We start from the raw sequence: 11,546 nt of genomic DNA, 5'->3' as shown, positions 1-11,546 counted from the left end.
TTTTACTTTTCTTTGGTATATAAAAGCGCTGAACGCACAACTCTGTATCTCAAGAATTTTGAATATAACGCATATATCATATAGCATTATTTCATTTACATTATAACAAAAATTATGTTTGTAATTCTATCAATTTTCTCAGCTTCTCTCTGATGAAATTATTTGTGCATGCTGCTATAAGGACAGCACGATCTCATGACGGGCCTGTGTATCTGTATAGATTTGCTGTTGACGCCAAAAATAATGTTTTTAAGGCTGTTATGTGCGGAAATGTTCCAGGTTAGTATTGAAAGTAACTTTTTATTTTTTCTGTTTTCTGAACTCCAATATTAAATTTGTTATAAAATTTATAGTTTCAAATCGTAATTTTAAAACCATATTTTAAACTAGTACAAAAAAAACAGTTAATTATGCATAGGCTTGACCAATGCATTCTTATTTCAATATTATTCGAAAGGTTTTTGAATTTTTGAAATCAGTTCAGGATTTTTTACGAACGAATACTGACGAAAAAATGTTCGTTAATCTGATTATAACTCTATACGAGGCTTGCACCAAATATTCGGCCGAATACAGAATATAAACTAACTATTCGGCCGAATACTGAATAGTTAAAATCAAAGGCGACGCCGCCGCTCATTGTTGGTGTTTTATCTTTTAAGCGATAAAGAGTTCGCGATGGATCTGTCTTTGGAAGTGTTTAGTTTTTACATAATATGATATGAAGAAATGATTTTGTTATTGTATATATAATAATTTAAACTTTATCGACTTCTGAGATTACAAATGAATACAAAGAACTTTTTTCTGAATATTCACAAGTTACTTTATTTATTTATTATTTATTATTATTTAATTTTTATTATTATTATTTTTATTTATATGAATCATTTAATGGTTAAACACATGTATTGTATCAATACAGTAAAGTCATTCATTATACTCAATATAAGCATTTCCAAATAAAGAGCTATTATTGGCTTTCTAAAAATATAAAATATTTTTGATCATTTTTTATATATTTTATTGCGATTAGCATTCCTAATATATAAAAAAAAAATATTGAGTTTGAGTAAAGAAAAATATTAAATGTTTAAGAAATACATTTACATATATGTAAAGAATCGCTTTATTCATGATTTTACCATTTATTTTCCTTTTATTTCGGTATTCGGCCGAATAGTATAAATGATGACAATAATTCTAAATGACAAAGAGTAACCGTATAGTAGTTGCAAATTTAGGCAAAAACTTAAATAAACATGTAGCATTTTAGTAATATAACAACTACTGAATAGTAATTACATTCATACAGGCGCCAAAAACCTGCCGAATAGTTGCCGAATATTCGGTATTCGGTCTCTGGAGCATGCCGAATATTCGGTATTCGGCATTTTGCCGAATATACTATTCGTTGCAAGCCTGCTCAATACTAAACAGCTGTTTACTCTAGAGTACAAAATTAATTTTAAATTGATTGAGATATGATCGGGTTCAAGGCACTTTTTTATAATCAAAAGTTAAATTGAAAACCAACATCAATTCAGCTAGCGATTTCTTAAAAAGTACTGAATCATACAAGTGATGTTTGGAGGGGGGAGGTAATTTTTAAAATCACCACGTATAACCGAGAGGGAGGGGGGGTGTAAAAATCTTTAAAAGCCTATCACGCCCCCTTGTGAGAAGTGTTCAAATAAAAAGCATTAATCAAAGTTTATAAAAATGAAATGTGCGCTAAACATATACGCGTATATATTTACATGTTTATTTTAAATAATTTATAGGTACATGCCATGCGGACGATGTACAATATTTGTTTAAACCAAAGCATGCTAAATGTTATGAAAGTGGTACAGTCGAACGGAATACTTCTGAATTTCTTGCTTCTGCTTGGACAACTTTTGCATTATTGGGTCGACCATATGACTCAGAATTGCAAACTGCACATTGGCCTCTGTACAGTGAAAACGAAGCTTATGTAGATATTACAAATAATTCAGTGGACATAAAATATATGTTACAAAAGATGATATTAATTTTTGGGATGATTTATATTCACGATCGAATAAAATTACGTCACGTTAAGAAGAGCCTTAGTTATTATTGATTCAATATATTATCTTTTTACATCAATAGTTGTTTCAAATAAAAATTATCTAAATTTTAATTATCAAATCTGCCTTTTCAGCAATCAAAATCGAACTAGTTATTATGACAGACTTTGATTTAACCATTAAAATTCAGTTGAAATGCAGTTTATAATAGTAAATTAACAAGAAACATTTTGCAAATGTCAATTTTCCGAACATTGGACCATTATATGAATCGGATCCACATATAAAAAAAATTTAGTTGCTTCATAAAAGTGTAACGTGTGATGCAAAACTAGTGAAACAAGTATATAATGGCGACCACTGTAACTGAGAAAGCCAAGGATTTCCATGAACCAGGATTTTTACAGATGAAAGTAAAAAGGTTAGATAATTTTAACAAAAACAAAATTTCTGATTTATTTTTCAGTATATATAAATATAATAATATTTATAATATAAATAAAGCATGCAAAATTGAATGATTTGCACACATGCCTTCAGTTATTAAATAACATATATTAACAATTTAATCACTATGATTAGCTTAAAATATTTATAGTAAATATACAACAATGTAAGCAATTAAAATCAATCATCAATGCCATTTGAAGAAATTGGCTCTGATAAATACTTATCTCGTTCTGATCTCATAATTCCATTTTCATAACTCAAAATTTCATTTTCATCTTGTAATCTTTTTATTTCCTTTTTCAATTGCATTGTATCTGTAGTTATCGATCCACTATCAAGTTTATTCATAAGTTCTATATGTTGCGTGCAAAGTAACATGTGCAAACGTAACATGCTAGATTTGTGCATTTCTATCATTTGCATCATATGTTTTTTTCATATCTTCAACCTCATTTTTTAAAACCAAATAATCAGCATTGTTTACTTCACAATTTAAATATTCTTTAGCTTCTTCTTTTTTCAGTTCTTCTGGAATTGGTGTAGATTTAAATATTTCATTTCTAGAAGCTGTTTCATAATTTATTGAAGGTAGTGGTGATAGATATTCATTAGAGTTAATATTGGGCGATTTAAGGTTTCGGCATTCCTTTGGTGTCAAATTTTTTAACAACAAATCTGGTTCACTTACTTTGGGACTAGTTAGGTCATTCATAAAAGTATCAATTTCACATTTGGCTGGAGTTTGTAAAATGTTCGGAGATACATAAGTATTTTCTTTCATATCATCCAAAAGATTGAGAAAACTATCATCTTGTTGTTCATCAGATGTACTGACTTTTTCAATGCTTATATTGTCCGATGACAAATTTTGTTCTATGCTAGTTTCATGGCCTTTTTCTTTATTATTATCTCTTACAGCATGTTGAAATGCTACTGATGATACGACTCCAGTATGCTCTGATAAATTCAGTAAAGGTTCTTTATTATTCCGTAAATCATAAATCAATATTCCTCCTTTCCTATGACCACACATCATCATTATTCCATCACTTGACATGTCAACCGATGTTAAAGCATATGGTGACTCACGATTGCAAACAGATTGCTTGGTCCGTAAATCACACATACAAATTAAATGATCATAGCCAACAGAAACAAAAAAATTGTATTAATGGGTGATAAAGCAATGCCAGATGCAATAGATGAATGATTTTTGGCAATAAATAAATGATTTTTACGCTTTACTACGTCCCAGATGGCTACAAAACCATGATCATTTGTTGCACCCAAACATTCCATGTTCTCTACTACTATATTTTAGTGATGTTATAGGCCTAAAAATAAAAACAAATATTCAATATCAAATTAAATACGAGAAGAAATTAAAAATGATATATATTTGTGCTTGATATGATAGGATATGAAATAGCATATTATAAACGTATTAAATGTATATATACCAGCTTGTTGAGTTTATGGTTAGAGACTGCATCCTCTTGTTGGTTGTTAACCCATATAAATTAATATGACCATCTTCACAACCAACACTCATATAATTGTCATTGAATGAAATATCAATACAATTGACATTGGCGTGAGTTGAAACCATTGTTTTGCTGACCTCTTGCTTTTTTGTATCCCATATTTGCACATCGCCATTACCGAAGCCCATGCCTATAAATCTGTGAGTATTTTTGAAAAACACGGCAGATTTTACTCCATGAATTTTGATACTTTGTAAAACCTTGGCTTCTGAGAAATATGGTCTCACAATTTCACAACATCCTGTGGAAGGAACCACTAGCAAATATTTGGAGTCATAACTCCAATCAATAGAATGAACGGGTTCTGTGAAACTTCCATATTCACATAGAGGTTTATAATTGCTGGTATCATAAAATACTATATTATGGCCACCCGATGCCATTGTATCTCTGCTATCCTAGAGATTAATAGTATTATTAAAATAATGATAACATCTAAGCAAATAACACTTTTTACCATGTTTAATTATAATTATTAACTATATCATAACAAGAGAAATTTACTTACAGTGAACACTTGTGCTCTTGCTCTTATATTGTTAGTGTGTGTATGAAGTTTTTGAATAATTTATATGGAAACAATAAAACTTGAATCAGCTGTGTTACATGTTACAATGATTCGATAACAATTTGTATGTTTCATTCAATTTAAATGTCAAAAAACGCATTCTTTGATTGGACAAGTAGAAGACAAACCGTTATTTTCAAGGTTCGCATAGTAAGACAAAACAATGAAGAAAGGATACCGAAGAAGTTTCATTAATTTTTATTCGAGCACTAGCGCCACTACCTTACTAGGCCATTTTGAAAAAAAATCTATGGAAGTATCCATATATATACTCTTCTTTTATCTATGGAGGTATTTTTTATTTAACTTTTGTACAACGGAAGAACTGTCAAACCGGTGTCAAATGAACAAAATACAGTATTTTGAATGGCTTCTGTGTATATAATATAATTTTAGAATATTTGGGCTAGAAAATATATAATAAGTTCGTATCTATGATAATATTGACTGGAACACTAATATAGAAATTTAGGTACAAATTGTAAGCTTACTATTAGTGTGCCATATAAATTCATTGCTCAAGAATGGCTGATGAAGAAGATCCAAAGAATATCGGTGGGAGTCTGGATATGAAAAGACTTGGTAAGCATTTTATTGCTACTGCATATTCAATACAGATAAAGACTGGAGTTACATTTATATTTTTTAAGGGAGGCAATTAAAGAAGATGATGATGGTTTGGTGGAAGGATCTATTGCAGACATCATACAGAAAGCAAAAAGGCAGCGACAGGCAGCACGAGTTGGCCATTCAAGATTGGGAATGATGAGACATTATATATTATAATTGATTGTTCAGATTCAATGAATATACAGGATCTTAAACCAACAGACTACTTTGCACATTAAAAGTATAGCTATTTTGATAGGTTTTGACTTACCAGGGAATCTTCAGGTTTACTTTTCTGGGTTTTATTATATTTAGCACATCCGTTTATATCCATCCATTTATATCCAGCACATCCGTTAGAACTTGCTACAAAAGAAAGAAAGGTTGGGGTTGGGGATTGGGCATGCCATTCATCACAGGAATTACATCACACGAGGCTCTTCTGTTATACAAGGTAATGTAAAATTCCTTGATATAATATTGCATACTAGTATACTTTTTTTTAACTTTTGTAGTTTTATATGTACGATTCCCAATGTTTAGAGACTATGAACAATCCGACGATTTTTTCAAGTCTTGGAGACTTTACGTGTCTTTTGCCACAAGAACTTAACTTGAATGTTCAAGAGGCATTAACTAAGGAATTAGCCAACGATATTAAAAACATTATTTCAGTAATTCTGAGCCGAATATTGAAAATATAGATATGTATATAAGGTAAGTAAAATTTGCCTATTATAAATATACATCATTATATAATATTATAGAGAGTTTTAATGTGGCAAGAGTTAAGACAATGGACAACATTTTAATAGCACAGCGCGCCTAGTATTATGAGCTCTCAATATTTGAATCAAATCAGTCCTTTATAAAATATAATCCACAACAAGTAACTAATTATAATTATATTATATATATTATATATATATATTATATTTACTTATTTACTTTTCTTTGGTATATAAAAGCGCTGAACGCACAACTCTGTATCTTAAGAATTTTGAATATAACGCATATATATTAGCATTATTTCATTTTACATTATAACAAAATTATGTTTGTAATTCTATCTATTATTTCTCAGCTTCTCTCTGATAAATTATTTGTGCATGCTGCTATAAGGACAGCACGATCTCATGACGGGCCTGTGTATCTGTATAGATTTGCTGTTGACGCCAAAAATAATGTTTTTAAGGCTGTTATGTGCGGAAATGTTCCAGGTTAGTATTGAAAGTAACTTTTTATTTTTTCTGTTTTCTGAACTCCAATATTAAATTTGTTATAAAATTTATAGTTTCAAATCGTAATTTTAAAACCATATTTTAAACTAGTACAAAAAAAACAGTTAATTATGCATAGGCTTGACCAATGCATTCTTATTTCAATATTATTCGAAAGGTTTTTGAATTTTTGAAATCAGTTCAGGATTTTTTACGAAAATACTGACGAAAAAATGTTCGTTAATCTGATTATAACTCTATACGAGGCTTGCACCAAATATTCGGCCGAATACAGAATATAAACTAACTATTCGGCCGAATACTGAATAGTTAAAATCAAAGGCGACGCCGCCGCTCATTGTTGGTGTTTTATCTTTTAAGCGATAAAGAGTTCGCGATGGATCTGTCTTTGGAAGTGTTTAGTTTACATAATATGATATGAAGAAATGATTTTGTTATTGTATATATAATTTTAAACTTTATCGACTTCTGAGATTACAAATGAATACGCAAAGAACTTTTTTCTGAATATTCACAAGTTACTTTATTTATTTATATTTATTATTATTTAATTTTTATTATTATTATTTTTATTTAATATGAATCATTTAATGGTTAAACACATGTATTGTATCAATACAGTAAAGTCATTCATTATACTCAATATAAGCATTTCCAAATAAAGAGCTATTATTGGCTTTCTAAAATATATAAATATTTTTGATCATTTTTTATATATTTTATTGCGATTAGCATTCCTAATATATAAAAAAAAAAATATTGAGTTTATAAAGAAAAATATTAAATGTTTAAGAAATACATTTACATATATGTAAAGAATCGCTTTATTCATGATTTTACCATTTATTTTCCTTTTATTTCGGTATTCGGCCGAATAGTATAAATGATGACAATAATTCTAAATGACAAAGAGTAACCGTATAGTAGTTGCAAATTTAGGCAAAAACTTAAATAAACATGTAGCATTTTAGTAATATAACAACTACTGAATAGTAATTACATTCATACAGGCGCCAAAAACCTGCCGAATAGTTGCCGAATATTCGGTATTCGGTCTCTGGAGCATGCCGAATATTCGGTATTCGGCATTTTGCCGAATATACTATTCGTTGCAAGCCTGCTCAATACTAAACAGCTGTTTACTCTAGAGTACAAAATTAATTTTAAATTGATTGAGATATGATCGGGTTCAAGGCACTTTTTTATAATCAAAAGTTAAATTGAAAACCAACATCAATTCAGCTAGCGATTTCTTAAAAAGTACTGAATCATACAAGTGATGTTTGGAGGGGGAGGTAATTTTTAAAATCACCACGTATAACCGAGAGGGAGGGGGGGTGTAAAAATCTTTAAAAAGCCTATCACGCCCCCTTGTGAGAAGTGTTCAAATAAAAAGCATTAATCAAAGTTTATAAAAATGAAATGTGCGCTAAACATATACGCGTATATATTTACATGTTTATTTTAAATAATTTATAGGTACATGCCATGCGGACGATGTACAATATTTGTTTAAACCAAAGCATGCTAAATGTTATGAAAGTGGTACAGTCGAACGGAATACTTCTGAATTTCTTGCTTCTGCTTGGACAACTTTTGCATTATTGGGTCGACCATATGACTCAGAATTGCAAACTGCACATTGGCCTCTGTACAGTGAAAACGAAGCATATGTAGATATTACAAATAATTCAGTGGACATAAAATATATGTTACAAAAAGATGATATTAATTTTTGGGATGATTTTATTCACGATCGAATAAAATTACGTCACGTTAAGAAGAGCCTTAGTTATTATTGATTCAATATATTATCTTTTTACATCAATAGTTGTTTCAAATAAAAATTATCTAAATTTTAATTATCAAATCTGCCTTTTCAGCAATCAAAATCGAACTAGTTATTATGACAGACTTTGATTTAACCATTAAAATTCAGTTGAAATGCAGTTTATAATAGTAAATTAACAAGAAACAACTTTTGCAAATGTCAATTTTCCGAACATTGGACCATTATATGAATCGGATCCACATATAAAAAAAATTTAGTTGCTTCATAAAAGTGTAACGTGTGATGCAAAACTAGTGAAACAAGTATATAATGGCGACCACTGTAACTGAGAAAGCCAAGGATTTCCATGAACCAGGATTTTTACAGATGAAAGTAAAAAGGTATAGATAATTTTAACAAAAACAAAATTTCTGATTTATTTTTCAGTATATATAAATATAATAATATTTATAATATAAATAAAGCATGAAAAATTTAATGATTTGCACACATGCCTTCAGTTATTAAATAACATATATTAACAATTTAATCACTATGATTAGCTTAAAATATTTATAGTAAAATACAACAATGTAAGCAATTAAAATCAATCATCAATGCCATTTGAAGAAATTGGCTCTGATAAATACTTATCTCGTTCTGATCTCATAATTCCATTTTCATAACTCAAAATTTCATTTTCATCTTGTAATCTTTTTATTTCCTTTTTCAATTGCATTGTATCTGTAGTTATCGATCCACTATCAAGTTTATTCATAAGTTCTATATGTTGCGTGCAAAGTAACATGTGCAAACGTAACATGCTAGATTTGTGCATTTCTATCATTTGCATCATATGTTTTTTCATATCTTCAACCTCATTTTTTAAAACCAAATAATCAGCATTGTTTACTTCACAATTTAAATATTCTTTAGCTTCTTCTTTTTTCAGTTCTTCTGGAATTGGTGTAGATTTAAATATTTCATTTCTAGAAGCTGTTTCATAATTTATTGAAGGTAGTGGTGATAGATATTCATTAGAGTTAATATTGGGCGATTTAAGGTTTCGGCATTCCTTTGGTGTCAAATTTTTTAACAACAAATCTGGTTCACTTACTTTGGGACTAGTTAGGTCATTCATAAAAGTATCTATTTCACATTTGGCTGGAGTTTGTAAAATGTTCGGAGATACATAAGTATTTTCTTTCATATCATCCAAAAGATTGAGAAAACTATCATCTTGTTGTTCATCAGATGTACTGACTTTTTCAATGCTTATATTGTCCGATGACAAATTTTGTTCTATGCTAGTTTCATGGCCTTTTTCTTTATTATTATCTCTTACAGCATGTTGAAATGCTACTGATGATACGACTCCAGTATGCTCTGATAAATTCAGTAAAGGTTCTTTATTATTCCGTAAATCATAAATCAATATTCCTCCTTTCCTATGACCACACATCATCATTATTCCATCACTTGACATGTCAACCGATGTTAAAGCATATGGTGACTCACGATTGCAAACAGATTGCTTGGTCCGTAAATCACACATACAAATTAAATGATCATAGCCAACAGAAACAAAAAAATTGGTATTAATGGGTGATAAAGCAATGCCAGATGCAATAGATGAATGATTTTTGGCAATAAATAAATGATTTTTACGCTTTACTACGTCCCAGATGGCTACAAAACCATGATCATTTGTTGCACCAAACATTCCATGTTCTCTACTACTATATTTTAGTGATGTTATAGGCCTAAAAATAAAAACAAATATTCAATATCAAATTAAATACGAGAAGAAATTAAAAATGATATATATTTGTGCTTGATATGATAGGATATGAAATAGCATATTATAAACGTATTAAATGTATATATACCAGCTTGTTGAGTTTATGGTTAGAGACTGCATCCTCTTGTTGGTTGTTAACCCATATAAATTAATATGACCATCTTCACAACCAACACTCATATAATTGTCATTGAATGAAATATCAATACAATTGACATTGGCGTGAGTTGAAACCATTGTTTTGCTGACCTCTTGCTTTTTTGTATCCCATATTTGCACATCGCCATTACCGAAGCCCATGCCTATAAATCTGTGAGTATTTTTGAAAAACACGGCAGATTTTACTCCATGAATTTTGATACATTGTAAAACCTTGGCTTCTGAGAAATATGGTCTCACAATTTCACAACATCCTGTGGAAGGAACCACTAGCAAATATTTGGAGTCATAACTCCAATCAATAGAATGAACGGGTTCTGTGAAACTTCCATATTCACATAGAGGTTTATAATTGCTGGTATCATAAAATACTATATTATGGCCACCCGATGCCATTGTATCTCTGCTATCCTAGAGATTAATAGTATTATTAAAATAATGATAACATCTAAAGCAAATAACACTTTTTACCATGTTTAATTATAATTATTAACTATATCATAACAAGAGAATTTACTTACAGTGAACACTTGTGCTCTTGCTCTTATATTGTTAGTGTGTGTATGAAGTTTTTGAATAATTTATATGGAAACAATAAAACTTGAATCAGCTGTGTTACATGTTACAATGATTCGATAACAATTTGTATGTTTCATTCAATTTAAATGTCAAAAAACGCATTCTTTGATTGGACAAGTAGAAGACAAACCGTTATTTTCAAGGTTCGCATAGTAAGACAAAACAATGAAGAAAGGATACCGAAGAAGTTTCATTAATTTTTATTCGAGCACTAGCGCCACTACCTTACTAGGCCATTTTGAAAAAAAATCTATGGAAGTATCCATATATATACTCTTCTTTTATCTATGGAGGTATTTTTTATTTAACTTTTGTACAACGGAAGAACTGTCAAAACCGGTGTCAAATGAACAAAATACAAGGAGGCATGGCCGGTAATCTCGGAACAAACGTCTGTAACCCGAGTTTAGTTAGAGCCCCTGCCGCCGGTCGCGCTTATTTTTTTTTTTTTTTTTTTTTTTTTTTTTTGAAATCGAATTTGACATATGACAGATACGTAAATCAAACATGGCGTCCATTGTAATAAATTTTTCATGGAGAGATAACCTAGACAATATAATAAATGCTTGTTAGAGTAAAAAACAAATAAGCTGTCGAAGTGCATTGTTTAACGATGAAGAAATACCAAGAAAAATGCATGTATTATGTAGTTCCAGCGAGAAACGACGAAGTAAAAGTAAAATAAGTTATAATATTTGCCGGCTTTCAATCTAAGTGAGTACTTTTATTAATATGCATACTTCGAATTACTTTCATTTGATTGTACTATT

General features: G+C 29.7%; 4 protein-coding genes and 1 long non-coding RNA gene across 5 annotated transcripts in view; 3 read left to right on the top strand and 2 right to left on the bottom strand.

Moving 5' to 3' along the window:
* Positions 1–142: 142 nt before the first annotated feature.
* On the top strand, positions 143–2,206 carry LOC113369479 (carboxylesterase 5A-like; the record flags this gene model as incomplete). The annotated part of the gene is made up of 3 exons (XM_026610208.1): positions 143–279; positions 1,785–1,978; positions 2,189–2,206. Coding segments are annotated over 3 exons (349 nt in total), but the record flags the coding sequence as incomplete, so codon positions are not given.
* Positions 2,207–3,777: 1,571 nt separating this feature from the next.
* LOC113369477 (pre-mRNA-processing factor 19-like) lies at positions 3,778–4,751 on the bottom strand. Its single transcript, XM_026610207.1, has 3 exons — positions 4,557–4,751; positions 3,965–4,446; positions 3,778–3,838 (listed from the first exon to the last, which is right to left on the bottom strand). Exons 2-3 carry the CDS (start codon positions 4,429–4,431, stop codon positions 3,778–3,780), a joined length of 528 nt encoding a protein of 175 aa, XP_026465992.1. The 5' UTR covers positions 4,432–4,446; positions 4,557–4,751.
* An 877-nt stretch (positions 4,752–5,628) lies between these two features.
* On the top strand, positions 5,629–8,367 carry LOC113369474 (juvenile hormone esterase-like). Its single transcript, XM_026610204.1, has 5 exons — positions 5,629–5,679; positions 5,741–5,899; positions 6,310–6,445; positions 7,946–8,160; positions 8,350–8,367. The coding sequence occupies exons 1-5, from the start codon at positions 5,629–5,631 to the stop codon at positions 8,365–8,367; spliced, it is 579 nt and encodes a 192-aa protein (XP_026465989.1).
* A 475-nt stretch (positions 8,368–8,842) lies between these two features.
* Positions 8,843–10,913, bottom strand: LOC113369475 (protein NEDD1-like). Its single transcript, XM_026610205.1, has 3 exons — positions 10,719–10,913; positions 10,127–10,608; positions 8,843–10,000 (listed from the first exon to the last, which is right to left on the bottom strand). The coding sequence occupies exons 2-3, from the start codon at positions 10,591–10,593 to the stop codon at positions 8,845–8,847; spliced, it is 1,623 nt and encodes a 540-aa protein (XP_026465990.1). The 5' UTR covers positions 10,594–10,608; positions 10,719–10,913; the 3' UTR covers positions 8,843–8,844.
* Positions 10,914–11,339: 426 nt separating this feature from the next.
* Positions 11,340–11,546, top strand: part of LOC113369480 — a 428-nt gene continuing 221 nt past the window's right edge. The window contains exon 1 of the long non-coding RNA XR_003366497.1: positions 11,340–11,490. This is a non-coding gene — a long non-coding RNA (uncharacterized LOC113369480). The remainder of the gene's footprint in view (positions 11,491–11,546) is intronic.

The sequence above is a fragment of the Ctenocephalides felis genome, unplaced genomic scaffold, assembly GCF_003426905.1.
Source record: "Ctenocephalides felis isolate EL2017-DRISC unplaced genomic scaffold, ASM342690v1 CF-g0.4_SCAFFOLD_01370, whole genome shotgun sequence".
NCBI classification, from domain to species: Eukaryota; Metazoa; Arthropoda; class Insecta; order Siphonaptera; family Pulicidae; genus Ctenocephalides; species Ctenocephalides felis.
The sequence above is the reverse complement of the archived record's forward strand: the minus strand, read 5'-3'. Positions and strand labels throughout refer to the sequence as shown.